The 19,446-nt window shown below is 44.5% G+C and overlaps 1 protein-coding gene across 5 annotated transcripts in view; it reads right to left on the reverse strand.

Moving 5' to 3' along the window:
- The window catches only part of RAI14 (retinoic acid induced 14), a 160,980-nt gene that overhangs the window by 125,252 nt on the left and 16,282 nt on the right, over positions 1–19,446 (reverse strand). For all 5 annotated transcript variants that reach the window (XM_061129246.1, XM_061129245.1, XM_061129241.1 and 2 more), the window contains exon 2: positions 6,872–6,954. In XM_061129246.1, coding sequence (XP_060985229.1) covers positions 6,872–6,907 — 36 coding nt within the window. In that variant the 5' untranslated portion in view covers positions 6,908–6,954. The remainder of the gene's footprint in view (positions 1–6,871; positions 6,955–19,446) is intronic.

Raw genomic sequence — 19,446 nt, forward strand, 5'->3', positions numbered from 1 at the left:
CAATGCTCTGCAGGGCCATGCAAGACAGACAGGTCACAGTGATGAGTTCTGACAAAACGTGGTCCACTGGAGGAGGGAATGGCAAACCCTTTCAGTATTCTTGCCTAGAGAACTCCATGGACAGTAAGGAAGGCAAAGAGATATGACCATTCAGAAGATATGGCCACCAGATCTGAAGAGTCAACTCATTGGAAAAGATCCTAATGCTGGGAAAGGTTGAAGGCAAAAGAAGGGGGCAGCAGAGAATGAAATGGTTAGATAGCATCACTGACTCAATAAACATGAATTTGAGCAAACTCTGGGAGACAGTGGAGGACAGAGGAGCCTGGCATGATGCTGTCCATGAAATCGCCAAGAGTCAGAAATGACTTAGCAACTGAACAACAAAATTAGGCACCAACACCCATTAAAAAACTGTGATACTCCAGCCTCACTTTATTAGACACTGAAAATGTATAGTCCAAAAGATGAAGAAATGGTGGAGCTAAAGTTTATGAGCACACGTGCTCAGCTGGGGGTGCCAGGGCTTTGGAGAATCTATTCTAGGACAGAAAAGGATGGAGGCATGTTTGGGGTTGAACTGTGAGCCCCACCCCTGACACACTCTACGAAATTGATCAGTTGAAGTCTTAAGTACTCAGAATATGACCTGATCTGGAGATAGGGTCTTTACAAAGGTCATCAAGTTAAAACGAGGTCCTTAGGGTGGGCCCTAATCCAATAAGGCTGGTTTTCTTATGAAAAGGAGAATTTGAAGACAGAGACATGTAGAGCGATCACCATGTGAAGATGAACGTAGAGATCAAGGTGATGCATCTCAATAACTGTCAGCAAACCACCAAAGCTGAGAGAGACACGGATCAGATTCACCTTCACAGGCCTCAGGAGGGAGGAAGCAACCCCACCAACATCCTTGATCTCAAACTTCTGGTCACCAGAACTGTGAGCTAATACACTACTGTTGTATAAGCCACTCAAAGCATGTTCACAGCAAGTCTAGGTAACTAATGGATTTCCCTTGTGGCTCAGTGGTAAAGAATCCACCTGCCAATGCTGGAGACAGGAGTTCAATCCCATGGTCCAGAAGATCCCCTGGAGTAGGGAATGGCAACCCACTCCAGTATTCTTGTCTGCAAAATCCCATGGACAGAGGAGCCTGGCGGGCTGCAGTCCATGGGGTTGCAAAAGATTCAGACAACTGAGGGATAGACTTTCACTCTTCCCACCCCCACCCCAGGAAATTAATACAAGGTAAAATCAGGCAGCAGCAGATTCCTCACTAAGATGGGCTGACAGGACCTGGAAACTATGTAGCGTGACACATTCTCTGCACAAGTTTACAACAGACTCAGGCCTCTTCCCCAAATGGTCACCTATGATGTATTTTTAAATTATATCTATGGGGGAAAAAAAGAGGCTAAGCTTTACGATAGATGTAGCCAAGGTTCCTCTGTCAAAAGAGGCTCGGATTTTAAAAGCTCTTTTTTTTTTTTTTTTTGCATGTGAGGTGGGGGAGGGAGGCATGGGCATGTATAAAAACTTACTATAAACAACTAAAAACTTGAAAAAAATACCTTGGCAGAGATGCCGATTATCGACCTTCACAAGAGCCACTCTCTCAACAGGCAACAAATTCAAACTCCTGTCTAAGCAGGATGTGTCTGGTTCCTCAAGATTCATGGGGTGTGTGCATTCTTTGGCTGAAAGCTGCCATCATTAGTAGCTGCTCCATAAAGAAATACCATTAATTTAATCTCTCATGGACACAGCCATTTCAAACTGGATGCCTTTTTTTCCCCCCCTAAATGGAATGTCCACTGCTTCCCTGTTACAGTGGAAAACATAATTGGGAACAAATCTGTCATAAAATTAAACACACACCCACAAAGTAAACTCTGAAGGCCTCGATCATGTTGGAGAGGCAGTTCTCAAGATTTGTTACAAAGATCTTTCAACCCTTTTTTCGAATCCCTCAACCTCCACCCATTTCACTCAAGGCACTAAAAATTGGCATTTACAAAGAAATTCCAGAAGCCTGAGCATTTTATTAGCAAAGGGAAATCCCAACCTTCTTGGCTTCATTTCTCATGATGACAGCTCATTTTTCCAAGTGGAACCACGTACTGGTTGCTGCAAATATTTAAAGAGGTAAAGAAGCTACTTTCAAACTAGTCATAAAAGAAATAAATAATGATGATTTAGAACCCTGTACTTACTTTATAAGCATAAAAAGTCAAGTACATCCATTTTTTAGACTAGAATGAAAAGTTTACAGTGTTCTTATGCAAAGACTCAGAGCCATGCCATGGGCATTCTCTTGGGCTCCTTAAGTGTCACTGTTGTGGGTCAAGGGCTATTTTTGGAAAGTGAGTCTACCCACTGTGCCTCACAACTTGCTCGCCATCATTACCCTCTCCTCCTCTCCTAACCAGCCTTCCAATCCTATGCCTCCCTGAGGCCTAGAAGAAGCTTCAGATCCATAAACCTCCTACCAATTTTCCCATTTCCAGAGATTCACTCCTCTCTGAAAATCTATAGCATTTATGATTCAGGTCTCCTAATTTAACAACTGGTTATATCATCCTGGATAGCCTATTAATATCTATATTGTATAGGATTTGCATTCTGTCTTAGTTATTGCCTGTGTGTAGTTTTTCTCCTCTGATGTGGGTTTTTTAGTTTCTTCAAGACAACCAGCATCCCGCATATTTCTCCAGTATCCCTTCCAGTACCTAACCCCAGTTCAAAGATGACCAAATCAAGTTAGAAACAGGAATCGGAAAGTGTCACCCACATTAGGGGGAACATCTGTTAAGCTCCATGACTTTCTTTGGCCTCTGTGGGTTACCTGCAGGCTCCCTATTAAGTTTAGGGATGGAAGCCACTAGACAAGGACGGTATCTAACCACAGCCCAAAGAAACAGGCAAGGTCCTCCCCCTAGGTCATGCACAGAAACTCAGCCGCCTAAGTCAAGCATTCTGGAAAGGATGCTCGGAAGAAATCTGTCTGCCTGATGGTCCTAGTGCAGCACAATGACCTTAAAGGCGTCCACGGGGGCTCTTCCGGGCCACGCTTATCCTTTCTCACTCCTGGGTTTTGCCCTCAATGGTCACAAACTCATTTGGCTGCAGACCTCCCAGACACGGGCTGGCTGAAATGTGATCATGCCCGCGGGTCACCTGCCTTCTCTTTACGAGAGCATGAACATGATCTGCTGTCCCTCTTCCTCCTACCCCCCAGAAACACAAAGGGCCCTTTCTTTATCCTTCTTTCAGCCTCCCACAAAAACTAGCAGGCAATTTGATGGGTGAGGGTTTAGGGTTATTCCCTAAGAGAGACCACTCACTTTGGGTAAAGAAGAGTACAGTTTGGCTCACTGAACCGAATGTAAACAGTTTAGAACTTGTTTTTCTTGTAACAAGTGACACATGGGGATGCATACACATATACCAAAAAATGAAAGCCTAAAGCACCCGGTGAAAAGCAAAATCCTCCCCACCCCGCCACTGCCCCACCAACCCACTCCCAGTTCTATATCCCTCCTGAGAGACAGCAACTTAGTTACAGGTTATTTTGCCCTCCGGACCACATACACTTTTCTGCCTACTTCTCATTGTGTTTGCTTTTTTTTTTTTTTTTTATAAACCATAATTATATTATTGACTCATTCTTTACTTTCAATTAGCAATTTCTATATAATAATTTTCTTTTTTTTACTTTCCTGATAGCTCAGTTGGTAAAGAATCCATCTGCAATGCAAGAGACCCAGTTCAATTCCTGGGTTGGGAAGATCCACTGGAGAAGGGATAGGCTACCCACTCCAGTATTCTTGGGCTTCCCTGGTGGCTCAGCTGGTAAAGAATCCACCTGCAATGTGGGTTGGGAGACCTGGGTTGGGAAGATCCCCTGGAGAAGACAAAGGCAACCCACTACAGTATTCCGGCCTGGAGAATTCCATGGACTGCATAGTCCATGGGGTCCCAAAGAGTTGGACACAACTGAGCAACTTTCACTTTTTTTTTTTGCCTTTTAAAACATTTTTATATGACAATTTACATTTCACCTCCAATTACTTTTCAAAGGAAGGTCAGCAGTAGTGAATATCCTTCTTTATTTTTTTAATAATAATTTTCAATTTTAAAAATATTCAGGAGTCAGCAAAAGATGTCACACATGAAATAAAGTTTGCATCAACAAAAATATCACTTTGCAGTCTGTCCTATTTGACTAGTTGAAATTTCAGACACAAGTAAAAATTCCCAGTGGTCACACAGAGAATAGGAGAGAACAAGCTGCTGCTTTTGTTTTACAATCATGCTGATATCATTTTCATCTAAAATCTACTGCTTAAAGGGAGAAATACATGTTGTCAGAGAAGGCCCTCACCACCCAGGTCTGTGCTCTGAAGACCACTTACAATGCCCGAGCAGGAGGTAGTCACCTTCCCAAGTAAAGCTTGTGGTGAGTCTGAACCTGCCTGCCAACCATACAGCTGAAGTCCTCTCAACTCCAGCATGGGTGTCTGTGATTAAGAAAGAGGTAGAAAGATGTACCAAGCATCTCCAGAATGCCAGGCCTAAAATGTGTGCCTTACAGGTGTGAGAACACTTAACCTTCACAACTTCATGAGGTAACACTATCTTCAGTTTTCAGCTGAGGAGCCTGGGGGTTCAGGACAGAGAAAAGACTTGCCCAAGCCCACAGACCCAGGTCCGAAGTCGCTTTCCCAAGCTACTGCCCGGACTGCTGTCTCATAAAATCAGACCTGCATCCACATTTCCTCTTTTGGAAAACCTGAGGTCTGGAATCAGGCTACTTGGGCGCAAACACTGACTATACAACTTTGAGCTAGAAGAACTCAGGCCCAGGCAAGGGACTGGAGCTCCTTGGGTCTCAGTTTCTTCATCTGGAAAATGAGCCTGCCAATAATACCTACCACATAAGGGTTGCAGCAAGATTAAACAAAGTTCACATAATGAGCTTGGCCCAGCACTTGACACAAAGTAAATATTTCATAATGGTTAGCTCTTACTAACCCAGGGCGGATTAACAAGCTGGGGTTTGAAACGTTTTTCTTTTCTGCTTTCATCCCCTCCATCTTGCAGTGGAGGGATGATGCTTTGGGAAGCAATTTGGGGTGAAACTGGGGAGCCATCTGATACCATCTGGCCCCATAATACCAATTTCTTTTGCTCTCCTCTCCCAAGCTTGCTCTTCTAACATTTCTTCCCTTTGCGCTAACTGCCAAAATCATAGCTTTTCAACTGCCAAATTCCAGAAGCTTTTAATAGTGTTATTACTGTGACTTTTTCCCCCTAAATCATGGAAATATTTCAGTTTTTATTTAAAAACTAGATTCCAGCAATACCCTCCCTACAGCCACCAGTTTATAAACCTAAAGTGTATGCTCCTATTATTTCCCCCCTTGCCCCTGTTCATATATCATGGAAGTCTAGACTGATTAAATTTTGCTAAAACAATTTCAGCTTGTACAAATGGAGGCTGCCCAATGGAATGGAAGAGGTATTTGTGAACCTGGTCACACAAGTTACAAACCCGAATCGGCCTGGCTGGACAACATTTTCCATTTAACTGCCTTTTCCTTATTAACTGAAAGTCCAATGAGATCTAGAGACTGTCGCATCACTTGGCCAACAAATGAGAACATTGAAGGAAGTTTTCTTAGCGGAGTGGCAGGGGCAAGAGGTCAACGAAGTCAGATGACCAACGTTATCACTCCGGCTAAAGGTTACCTGGACAACTTCGGCCAAGTCACATTCTCTGAGTCTTAGTTAACTTACCTGAAGAATGAGGAGGCGAAGTCCGCTTTTTCCTAAAAACCCTTTCTCCTTAGAGCTCAAACTTCCTTTCAGCATAACAAGATTCTGCAATCATTCCACAAGCACCTCCTCCAGTCTGGGCCTTATCAGGGCAGTAAGTTACATGTCATGATGTAGCCTCAGGAGATAAGCTTCAGCCAAGAGGAGGTATGTGTGTTCACGTGTATATGTGCATGCGTGACATGTTAGCTGTAAGACATGGTCTCCACTTATAGCAAAAATGTGGTTTTGCCAAGCTGTCATATAATTCACAGCAAAGCAATAAAATCCAGGTTTACTTTTAATTACCCAATGTTAAATGACAGCCAAGCAAGCCCATTAGGAGGGTGACATCGCTGACATTCATCAAACATCCTTCCATGTATTTCTCCCCTTCATCCACTCTGCTCCAAGTATCTGGAGCAGCTAGCACAAGACTGGAGCCTCAGCAGGGTTTATGAGCTGACCTTCTGTTACAATAGCATCACATATAATCCCACTGCTGTGTTCTTTTTCTCCATTTTCTCCTCTGAGAGACTTTGTCTCATAATTCAGGCATCATCATTGGTTCCTCCAATCCAAAGGCTTGTATGATGACTAAGAAGTGAGGAAGAACCCCAGGAATTAAGGGGGAATAAAGGTGCAGGCGGCAATAGATATTGCTGTTTTACCACAAAAGCCTTAACAGAATTTAAGTTTCCTAAACACCCAAGATGAACCACGCTAACACATAATTCCTTAAAATCACTCTCTAAAAATGACATTCTGAGTCAGATTTGGAGGGATTTAGAAATGCTGAGGTATTTGACTCTTTTTGTTAAGATGTTTAATTTAACTGTTACTTTCCCTACAAGGCACAGACATCAGAATTTAAAAAAAAAAAGTCATTTTTAGAAGCTATATACACAAACAGCAAGAACACGTCATTCACAAAAGCCATGCTGAGCTGGGCCCCAGAGCACTTCTGACTTCTGTAGTTGATTAACCCAGCACCTTATCAAGGTCCAAGGGAGGGTGTTTCTGCAGCCAGACATGAGTCACAAGTACTTACATCACTCTTCCTGAACTTGGCCTTCAAGCTCTTCATGTTTAGTCCATTCAGCCTTCCACAGTTCTAGAGGACACCTTCAGCACCTAGCCAGAGAGAAAAAAAGAAATTAGGTATCAAGGTCTCCTGGCTCAGATGGTAAAGAATCCACCTATAATACAGGGGACCCAGGTTCCATTGCTCAGTTGGAAAGATCCCACGGAGAAGGGAATGGCAACTCACTCCAGTATTCTTGCCTGGAGAATCCCATGGACAGAGGAGCCTGGTGGACTACAGTCCATGGGGTCGCAAACAATCAGACATGACAGAGCAACTCACATACACACTTCAAGGTTTCCAAAGAAACACTACAGTGATTCCCTCCCAGCTGGACCAGGACTTTGGGCCACGGGTAAGCGTCTGGGTTTAAGTTAGGAAGGTGGTCAGGGTTAAGGGCTGGGAAGTGGTACAGAATGTTATGTTCTTCCCATTTGTGATACTCCTTTGAAGCGTCCAACATTTTCAAGTTAACTGAAACTTTTCATTTTCTTCCAACTCCTCATTCAAAGTAGAATAAGCTTAAGTAAAGGCTGGCCTGTCACTGCACAAAATTCAGTGCCTCACTCCCTCCTCTCCATTCCCTTCACGGTACAGTTATAGCCTCCACCTCCTCTGAAAGGGCCACAGGAGTGAAGCATACTGAAGCACAGCTCACATTCCAGATGCCATTCATTCCCTATTTATTTTTCTCAGTGTGTTTTTTTTTCCCCCTCGTAGATGCACAGGGCAATGAGGGGAAAATGCAAGAAACAACAAAACCTCCCTCATCAAATACCTCATTCCTCAGGAAGCTACTCAAAACAGTGAAAGACTCTCCCCAGGTCCTCGTGGGACCCAGTGATTCCAATCCGGAGCTGGAAAAGTCTTAAGAAACCACCTCATTTAGGAGGGATCTGTGGTGCCTTTAGAAAATGAAGGTAAATTTTTGGAATGACAGTATATCTGTACTTTTTTTTTTTTTTTTTTGGCCGTGGCGGGTCTTAGATGAATCCTGCAGGATCTAGTTCCCTGACTAGGGGATCGAACTCAGGCCCCCTGCATTGGGATTGCAGAGTCTTCATCACTGGACCACCAGCAAAGTCCCTGTACTTTTTGCTGGAAAGAAAGTTCCTATTTTCATCAGATTCTGCAAAGGCATTGTCACCCTTCAAAAGGTAAGACTATAGATCTAGTTGGAGCCCCTCATTTTCCAGAGGAAGAGATGGAATCTCAAAGTGAAGAAACCTGTTTGCATTCCCCACACCTCTGTATGATAAAATTCAGAACCAAAGTTGGACTAATGGGTGAATGCCTTTTCCACTGCCCTACAGCTTTAAAACTAAAACCTGAAAGTAAACTCCTGGGCTAAAACATGGCATGAACTTGATCTCTTCCATCCTGAAACCTGGAAAGTGTATGTTTAGGTCAAAAATGACAGAAAAATCTATGTACAAGTTCTTATCACCTGGAAAGCACTCAAGAAATGTAACGTCAAGCCTCAGCTTACAAAGTGAGAACAGTGGAACATAAAGAGGCCCATCTATTTGAGGACTAAGGAACGATGGTCAGGTGTTGACCACAGTTGATCATTACCTTTCAAAAGCCTTTCAAGGTCATCATGCTCGTCCACCATCTTTATTCTGGACTAAACTGATCTGAGGAAACAGATGGCATGGTTGGGGGCAGGGTAGGAAATGCAGGCAACTGAATGGCTGGACCATTTCTCTTGAGGTCTTTGTTGCCACCTCCAGAAGTGGTCCAGTGGCTCCCTGGCTTCTAATTTGCTAAGTTTTGACTTTCATTATTGCTGCTTTCCATAAGCAGGGACCTTTGGACGGGTCACAAAGCACCTCAATGACATTAATCTGGAGGCCACACCATTCCTGTGGCCTCCCTGTGGTCCCTTTCAATCTTCCCAGCCTCAGCAGGAGTGACAGAATGTCTGTTGCCTTGGAAACCGCATGCACTGTAATTACACCTTGTTAATTGCCATGTACTTAACCACAGAGAAGGCTGGGCTGGTACCTGAACGGCAAAGGATAAACTCTGAGGACAGTGCTTCTGGGTGGCCCCCCAACTTAATCTGAATCAGAAGAATCTGGGGACAGTTTGCTGAATGCAAAATTCCCTGGAAATTGAATCTCAAGGGCAGGACCAAGGAATCTGCTTGGTTGACTCTGGCATACAAGTTTGAGAAGTCAGAAATGAGGTATGTGGAACTGGAAATATCCTTATCAAAGCTGTGCTGGTTTATGAAACAGCCCTTCATCATGTCAGAGCAACCATCTTTTGATGAATCCAAGTAGAAACCCTGATAAGCAGATGTTCCCAACCTGACACCGGCTCACGGTTCTCCACCAAATGCAGCTAGAAGATGGAAATTACCCCTGAAGTTCAATTCCTTCCACCCTCCAGGTGAAGTGCTAATAACCAAGATAACAGGACAAATCCATGCACCAGGAAAAGAAGCAAACAGAAACCCAGCCTTGGATAACCCACAAACTCTGTAACCCACCAAGGTGGAACCACCCAAAGCATTCTTTCAGGCAAGAACACAATGTCTCAGCCAAAGTTGGGTCAGATTTTTGTCTGAGGTCATGGGGCGCCTAGGGCTAGAGGTGGGGGAGCGTGTTGCATGGGTGTGGGTGCTAGTAGTTTGGTGTGTTTGTCTTTGTCTCCCCCCCACCCCTCAGCATGGTAGTGAGAAGTATGCAAAGGCTCATTTAAAGAAGATTAAGTAAATAAAGCAAGTAATTCCAAAAACTCCCAGGGGTTGGTATTAGCTGTGAAAATGAATGTTTTTCTGGAAGCTCTGGGCGTTTGAGAGCTGGGTGGTCCAAGGGTATAACTCTGGGATGACAGACATGGGGGTCAAGGGTAAAAAGGTTTAGAAACCCACAAAACAGTAACTAGAAACAAGAACTGTAGCTGGGGATAATTAAAATTAGTAACAAATCATTGCTTTCCGGGAATTGGTAAAAGGACCTAACTCCAGGACCTAGTCCTAGAAGTCAGGACTTGTGGGAAGTCACTTGGGCTCCCTTTGCCTCAGTACGCCCTCTTCCCCAAAAGGACCCATGAGTCAATTGTGACTTGCCTTCCTTGGCTCAGCTGGAATTTTTCGGCTCCAATTCCCAGATTCAAACTTCCAAAGCCCAGACTGGATAAAGTGACATCTATCAACTTAGTGAAGCCACACTAACAGCAGTCCTTGGAAAAACAACTTAAGGTGCTTAGGTCAAAAGAGCTGCGATAAAGCTGAATTAGCTGCATGGGAATCTAATTTGGATGGTTCAAAAAGAGAAGGGTATGTTTCACATACACAGGAAAAGGTATTTGAATTAAATCCTCTCAAAGCCTGTCTACCCACTGAGCAAAAATGTTGGTCAGTTTACTCCATGCTCAACCCAAAATAAGTTAACAAGCATTGCTTCGTTGCCAGTTACCATGCGATGTCACTCCATCAGTGAGGATGGAATAGGGCAGGGAGGTACAGACGGTGACCCTCTCATCTGAAAGACTAGATCCAACAAACAGTGTTTGTTAATCCATTTTCCCTTTAAAATAATGCAACTCTCAACCAAAGCTGAACATGAACTACCCTTATCGAATAGAATTTCTAGCCTGAATCAAAAAGCCTTGATGTTAGCCTATAGAGCTATACTGTGAACTAACAAGTTAGACTTCTTTGAGTATTAAAAATGACATAACAGATATAGAATTTTCCTTTTGGGGTGATGAAAACATTCTACATTTATTACTATGATGGCTGTACAACCTGTGAACACACCAAAAACTGATCGACTGTACCATTCAAATGGGTAAATTGAATAGAATGTGACTTATCTCCACAAAGATGTTAATTCTTTAGCTGTTATTTTTTTAAATAGTTTAATAATCTTCATTACCTTCTCCAATCTGTAGAGCTAGGAAAATTTCAGGTTGAGAACCTCTGGATTAGTTGAAAATGAATTTTGAAGGAACAAAGGTTAATAAGCAATGTCCTTAGTGCTAAAAGGTTCCTTGCTCCTAAATTCTCCTTAGCTATTTCTCTACCACAAGCCACCTCCAACCGAAACGTAATCATGAGGAAAAGAGAGGAAAAAAGTTCCTCTCTTCTATTACCAAACCACTCCTTCTCCCACTCACCCCCACTTCCACTCCTACATGTGACCCAAAGGTTATTCCGTAAGACAATGCTGACAATTATGTCAGCACATAAGGGCACCCTTGGAGCCCCCAGCCAGGTATTTAGATTCTGTAATCAGAAGTGAGGCTCAGAATTGGGTTTTTTTCTTTGTTTGTTTTTTGGTCATGGCCCACAGCATGTGGGATCTTAGTTCCCTGACCAGGGATTGAACTCACACCTACACTAGAAGTGCAGAGTCTTAACCACTGGACTGCAAAGGAAGTCTCTTGTAATTTTTTTTTTTTAACTCACAAGGTGACTTGGATGCTCAATGAGATTGGGAACCACTGTTCTATACATGTCATACCACCTAATCATACCTATAATTGACACTTTCATTAAAACTAATTTAGAGACACTGCATAAGTAGATATGATAGATCAGTATTTCTGAACATTGACTGAATCTTTCAAAATATTGTGGGTGGATGAGAGGGGAGCATTCTACATTAAAAGCTAAGAGAGAAACTAGCTAGTTACCATGGCCACTAAGAAACAATAACTCACAAAGGCAAATGGCAGCTATACACACATGTATCTTTTCCTGAATCACAGGGATATATTAGCATCCAAGATGGCATACCCCAGGATTCAAGGGCAGTGGTTTAAAATAGTTCCCTCTGAGTCATCATAGCACCAGAGGACCTGAGTGAATAACAATGTCCTTGCTCTAACTAATCCCTCCGTCATGGAATGTGAGATACTTCCTCGGAATCTTCAGCAACACCAGAACACTAAACATGCACCCCCAGACTGGCTTTGAGAATTTTTCTTCCAAGTAAAAAGTACATGAGACTTAAAATCCAAAGCACTGGCGATCACCCTGAACAAATGCAAGACACTGAGATTAAAACACTTCTCTCTTGCTCAGCATCTACCTCTTCTCCCTTGAGTACCTGCTTCTGCAATCTTCTCTCTCCAAAAAATGGAATTTTAACCCAAAGCTGCATAAACACTCAAGGCGGCAGAACAAATACATGCTGTCAAAGGTCCCCCCGGATAAAGAAGACCCTGACGAAGGCCTGTCCTGCCAACTAAACTGCCGCTGGGGGCAGAAGCTGCTTTAAGACTCTGCTTCCTGGATGGAAATCTCTGAGGGTTAGGAAAAATCAGAGAAGTCTTCAGCACAGAGGTAGGGGTCTGAGTGTCTCTAAAAGGAAACTGAGGATATGGGCAGGCTGACGGGAAGAGGGCTCCTCATCGGGTCTTTCTTACAAGACGGGGCACAGCCATCCCAGGTGAAGTGAAGGTCAAACGCCCGTCCAAACTCTGCCAGCAGTCCTTGAAGCTTCTCTAGGGAGGCTCAGCAGGCATGGTAGGAACTGATGCAAACTTCTCTCTGAAAGAGACTCTCCACCAGTCTCCATTCCCTGACCCTTTTAGACCCTGGATATAAGCAAGGCGTTCAAGAGTCCCAGTTACCAGTTTTTCTGGCAAATTTGAAAATGTACATCTCAGGCTGTTTACATTGCAATGGAGGATTTTCAGGGTAGAGTTTTCATTTTGCTTATTACTTGGGTGCTAGCCATTGGTATAAAAATCAATAAATGTTTCCTGAAGCAATGTGCAGGACAGAGATACAGGTTAGGTGCCTGGGTAGACTGTAGACTTCATCTTTGACCTCAGCAAGGCTTTTTTTGGTCCTAAATGGACTGGGTTAGCTGCAATAGGATTAAGTAAATGCCGTGATCAGTTTTCACATGTACATATGAAAGCACTAAGTTTTAAAAAACCCCAAATCACCATCTCATTTGGCCTATAAATCTTATCAGGTTGCTCCTCTTTGTTCCCTCCACCTCCCTCTCATCTCTCTGAGCTGTGCGCCTCCGGCAGCATCTCCCTAATCACACGCTGAGCTTAGCCAAGGGAGCTGACCATTTGAATAATGGAATGTAAGTGTCAATAGAGAGCAAGGACCAGCTGCTAAAACCCCCAAGGGGCAAGTGCTTACTTAGGACAGAGATTTTATCAGCCTGAAGCAAAGCAGGCCAAGGGCTCCCCTGCATCTGCAGGCCTGACCTATTATTTTTGCATGAGATTCTACCACTTCCAGATAGGGAACGTCTCAAGAAGGAAAAAGTACATCCTAGCCGCACCTGATGCTAAAGCTGAAGCTCCAATACTCTGCCCATCTGATGCGAAAAACTGACTCACTGGAAAAGACCCTGACGTGGGGAAAGATTGACAGCAGGAGAAAGGGACAAGAGGATGAGATGGTTGGATGGCATCACCGACTCAGTGGACATGAGTTTGAGCAAGCTCCAGGAGATGGTGAAGGACAGGGAAGCCTGGCAAGCTGCAGTCCATGGGGTCACAGAGAGTCAGACATGACTGAGTGACTGAACTGAGCAACACCCAAGTGTTCACCTCTGACCTCAGCAGGACTTTCTCCATGGTCCACACTCAGCGGAAGTTCACTGAGGCTGAGAGAAGGGATGGGTGAACAAGTGTTCATGCTCAGTTGCTTCAGTCCTGTCCGAGTCTGTGTGACCCTATGGACCGTAGCCTGCCAGGCTCCTCTGTCCATGGGGTTCTCCAGGCAAGAATACTGGCGTGGGCTGCCATGCCCTCCTCCAGGGGGTCTTCCTGACCCAGGGATTCAAGCCGTCCCTTAGGTCTCCTGGTAGGCAGGTTCTTTACTACTCAATGCCACCTGAACAAGCACTGGGTGTCGAATTGGAAGCACAAAGATACAACAGACATTTCACCGCGCCCAGTGCAAGATGCACAATTTCAAAGGATTTAGCCGAAAACTAGTAACAGGACTCTTGAACCCTCACTCACATCCAGGGTTTAAATGGGTCAGAGCACATGGAGATTGGGGGAAGTTCTTTCTCCACTCCAGTGGAGAATCCCAGGAACGGAGGAGCCTGTGGGCTGCTGTCTATGGGGTCACACGGAGTCAGACACGACTGAAGCGACTTAGCAGCAGCAGCTTTCTTGGGAAGGAATGATGCAATGATTCCCACCAGGCCTACTCAACCTAATGAGAAAGGCCTACAGGACCACTTAGAGAGACTGGACAGGGGTCTGATCCTCGCCTGGAAAATCTACAAGTTCGGAGAGAAACTGGCCTAAGTTCTGAGGGTGGGAATGAAGGCATGGTAGCTGCTGGGCTGTGATCAGCCTGATGCTGAAGTTTATCTGCGCACAGATGTCTGTCTCCAGTAAACCTGACCTAGGCAATTCATGGAAGGGTAGTAAGCTGTCCTGGATTCTAACAGAGTGGATTACAGGGTAAAGAGGGCAGAGAGAGGCCAAGTCCCAGACAGAAAAGCGACAAAGCAGAACCTGCAACACAGGAATCAGAGGGGTCCCTAGTGACGGTCCAGGAGTGGAACCAGGAGGAGAGAAGGATCTTCCAAGGCCGCCTCTGCTGGTTTGCTAGGACTGTGTAACAAAGTGTCACATCTGGTGGCTTATGCAACAGAAATCTCTATCCTCACTGTTCTGGGCGCTAGAAGTCCAAGAAGACGGTAACAGCAAAGCCAATTCTGATTTATTCTGAGGCCTCTTGGACTGCAAGGAGATCAAACCAGTCCCTCCTAAAGGAAATCAGTCCTGAATATTCATTGGATGGACTGATGCTGAAGCTGAAACTCCAATAATTTGCCCACCTGACGCAAAGAACTAACTCCTTGGAAAAGACCCTGATGCTGGGAAAAATTGAAGGCAGGAGGAGAAGAAGGGGATGACAGAGGATGAGATGGTTGGATGGCATCACCGATTCAATGGACATGAGTTTGAGTAAGCTCTGGGAGTTGGTGATGGTCAGGGAAATCTGGCATGCTGCAGTCCATGGGGTTGCAAAGAGTCAGACATGACTGAGCAACTGAACTGAACTAAGGCCTCTCTCCCTGGGTGTAGATGGCTTCCTTCTCCCTTTGTGTTCACGAGTGCTTCCTCTTTGTGTGCCTTTGTCCTCATGTCTTTTTATAAGGACACCAATCACACCCATAGAATCTCATTTATCTTAATCATATCTTTAAAGGCCCTACCTCCACAAACAGTCCCGTCCTGAGGTACCAGGGGTCAGGACTTTAACATATGAATTTTAGGAGCACATGGTCCAGCCTAAAGTACCTCCTCAAAGAGCAAGAATCAGCTCAAAATATCTGTCAGGATTAGAGAGCAGAGCACTGTCTTCCTGTGTACCATCAAGTAAGAACTTTCTCATTCTTCTTACCTCTCATCTCCCCTCTCCTGCCTCCAGTTTGCATTGCAACCCTGGAGGGGACACAGACCATTACAGTCAGATAAAGGGGGTAGAGTAACAGGAGAAAATGGAGAAAGGGAGAAAAAGGAAGATATTTTCTTTTAAATCGAATTTGAAATTTTTACTTTTATTTTAAATCAGGCATTCCAAGTTATAAATTAAGAGTATTTAGCAACTGAAATTGACTGTAGAATTTTTACAAAATCGAATCAGAAAAGATATAGATTTCACCCAGAGGCATGAGATAGGCTAACCTCTCTGAATAAATTTTAAAGAGTCAGTGGGACACAAAACAAAGCTGCTCTGTGATCACATTTTAGGTGTCTTATTTATTCAGCAGACCAGATACACATAGATAAATGAATAAATGACTCAAGAAACATGCAAACTTTACTAAGCATTAATTATGGGCTGAGAGCACTCATATATTAACTAAGGTGCAGGTGAGATAAAAGATTGCCCAGATGATAGAGAAGAGGGAAAGGTAAGAGGGAGAAAAAAAGACATAGGCAGTAGTGTCATCCTGATGATGAATCCTTCCTAAAATACTGTAATATCTCACTCCCTCCCCCCAAAAATGACCACACTCTTTTAAAACCATAAGTGCCATCCAGATAATATACCATAATGATCATGAAGTGAAACTCTTAAGAACATTAATCTCCCTCCCTATATTCACAACTTGCCTTTATCAGGGGATGACATTTCTTTTGAGAAACAAACACATCATTCTTCTTTAAAAATAAAACCTGCCATCAATGAGGACCAATCTTGGTCCATGAATCAGTCAGAGCCACCAGCACTGATATAGAACTGGTCGGGGCTCTGGCAACATTACTATCTGGGCTGTCAAATCTGCTACTCACATGCTCCGATAAACCTACCAAAGAAAAGCCCCAAGGTTACCTCATGCCCTAAATCCATCCAATTTAAAAAGCATGGGCTTAATCAAAACAAGCCAACTGTGGAATACAAAAATCACTCCAGGACTAAGAAACGCCATGTGATTATCCCCCCTTTTGAGGTTATTTTTAAGCTGATCTCTAAAATGCTGTTTCCAGGGTGTATTTCCAAATCTTTGATGTTGGTGTCAACAGCTCTATCAAGAGGTAACACTGTGTTCATCTCTCAAGCAAAAAAGCTGCCCTGCACACATCTAGTAATCAACCCCAAACAGCAAGGGGTATGTGCCAAGTGCCTTACCATCTCCATCGCAAGTCCATTTCTTGGCTTTCCCCCACCTTAAAATCCAAAAGAGTCATTCAAGTTCAAAAAGACAGGGCCACTCCTCAAATGTTACTGGTGAATATATAAAATGTGGAAAGCACAAAGTCACTGTGGCAAGTAGTTTGGCAGCTTAAATATACATTTACCATTCAACCTGGCAATCACATGATGTGTCTTGCCAGAAGGAATGAAAACACGTGTCCACAGAGACGTGCACATGAGTGTTTACAGCAGCAGTATTCATAAGCGTGAAAAAGTGGAAACAATTGAAACATCCACCAACTAGGTAAACAAAACATGGCATTTCCATACAGGGGAAGGCGGACTATCCAGGACCAAAAAGGAACCAAGGGTTGATACGTGCAGCGCAAAATCATTGTGCCAAGTGAAGGTCAGACACAAGACCACACAGTGTAAGATTTCATCTGTACGACATGTCTGGAACTGGCAAATTTATAGACAGGAAGTAGATTAGCAGTCGCCTAGGGAGGGGGATGATAAGGAGGAATTGCAAATGAGCATGAGGGCTCTTTTGGGGGAGGTGAGAGAGATGTTTTAAAACTCAATTGTGGTGATGATTCCACAGCTCTGTAAATTTATTAAAAATTGAGCAGTACTGTATACTAAAAATGGTAAATTTTGTGGAATGTAAATCTTACCTCGATAAAGCTGTTTTTAACAAGATGAAATACAAAAAGTGAAATGCTAAGTTGTTAGTGAGAAACAGCTTTAGAGTGCGAGAGGGTAGCTCCCTGGATGGTTATACCAGATTCCCTTGGTTTTACTCTAGAAAGATTAAATGGTCAAATGTTGACTTACTGTGACATCATCAGTTCTTTGACTTGGCTTTAAAATGGGGTAACTCAGACTCTCCACATTCTTGTATGCAGGAAGTGTCATTTACGATAATCACAATGCTTCTGATGAATCAGTCATCTAGTGCCTCAAATACTTTTTGAGGATAAGGGATAAATAAGTTAACAACATGGATACTGTGAATTCTGATGCCCTAGAAGCAGGAGTGGAACAGCAGATGGAGAGCACAAAAACCATTTCTGCTGCCCCAGCTACCATGTTGGGATGTCATTCGAACACCACGTACTCAAATCATATATTCTCATCTCCAGCCCAGCTCACTTGAAGGCACGTCTCTGCATTTTCTCTAACCTAACACATTGCCATGTAGCACGCTGTCTGCCCCATGACTCCGAGTGCCCAGCCTTCTTCTGATAACTGCATTTCTTTCTAGGAAGCTGTCCTCCTATTCCCTTCCCCCTCCCCCTACCCCAGTCAGGTTATAGCCTGACCGTAGCTGTTCCCAAGAGATGGAAAGGTGTCCTTAGCAAGGCTGTCAGAGACCGCCCCTGGAATTTTGGGTGGGGGGAGAGGAAAGGGACAGGGAAGGGGTGAGTACAAGAAGAAGGAAGAGAAGGGGGCAGAACGGGGAAGAAAAAGGGAAGATTAAAGCCTTCCTCTCTGGCGGAGAAACTAGGAAAATGTGAGCCTGGCAGCTGTCCAAGACACTCCTAAGTCAGTGCAGAGAGCTGGTTTGAGGGAGGGAACCAGGGAGGCCCCAACACCCTTTTAGCACAGAATTTGGCGTCCCCTGAGCCAAGTTGCCCCCCCACCCCTCACCCCAACCTACGTGCATGCAAAATCACTTCAGTCATGTCTGACTCTTTGCAACTCCACGGACTGTAGCCCACCAGGCTCCTCTGTCCATGGGATTCTCCAGGCAAGAATACTGGAGTGGGTTGCCATGCCCTCCTCCAGGGGATCTTCCTGACCCAGGGATCAAACCCATGTCTCTTGCGTCTCCTGCATTGGCAGGTGGGTTCTTCACCACCAGTGCCACCAGGGAAGCCCTCCCTCCTATCCTAAGCTAGTTCAGGTTGAGTTTCTGTGACTTGCAATCAACGAATATTGACAAATCCCCTGCTGCCTTCCCACCAAGTCAATCCCGCTCAGGCTGTCACCTTAGACGCCACAGTGAGAGGAGCCTAGAACCTCGGCAGCCCTGCTGTAGCTTGTACGTCTGTCTGTTCAGCTCATTTGGAAGTCTGTAGCTAAATTCACTTTAAGAATCTACAGAAGTGAAATACACACCCTCCAGAGTCTAAGTGGTTGAATACAGTGGGGTGACCTACAAGGTCCCCTTTGAACCCATAGGTTAGGGACAGCCTATTTATCATCCATTTGTTTGGCTATGAGCTGCTCCCTGATCTGCCAGCATACCCTCACCCATCCCCACCTCCAAGCATTCCATTCTTTCTTCACCACAGAACACCTGGCCAGCAAGCCCCACCTTCTGGGCTATTTCCACTCTGAAAATAAGACCGGCTCTTTCGCTCTCCTACAGGAACCTGCCAATAAGGGAAACAATCACGAGTAACTGGAAATGAATAACAGAATTAGACTGTTAAAAACCCTCACGAAATGAAAAGCCATCATAACAGCTGGGTCCTGAAGGACCCTGTGAAGTAGCTCAGGAGGAAGATAGGGACTTCAGGGGGGAGTGGGGACAACGAGACGGGGCAGACAGTGGGGAAGCTGCCTGGAGGAGGGGGTGGAACGCTGGGGTTCAGCTGGATCAGGAGACCTCAAGCACCAAGGATAATTCTCAGAGCAGTTAATCCTTGAATATCGCTGAAGATATGATAAGGAAGCATGCTTTCACTCACCCTAACTGATTCTAAACAAGATACCTGGAAGAGAAGCCCGACACAGTGGCTCAGTCACCAAGCATCACCCCCCAGGGGTTAGGCTGGCCTGGATTTGCCACACTACTCTCCTGGCAGTGCAAATGGAAAAGCCTTCCAGATCCTTTCCACTAAAAGCCCCAGGCCACTCCAAGCCTGTGCTCTGTCGGGAGGCCTAGAACCACCTTCACAGTGAACACAGGCTCTGTTGACTGAATTTGAGAGCCTGG

This window comes from Dama dama, chromosome 25 (genome assembly GCF_033118175.1).
Source record: "Dama dama isolate Ldn47 chromosome 25, ASM3311817v1, whole genome shotgun sequence".
Taxonomy (NCBI): domain Eukaryota; kingdom Metazoa; phylum Chordata; class Mammalia; order Artiodactyla; family Cervidae; genus Dama; species Dama dama.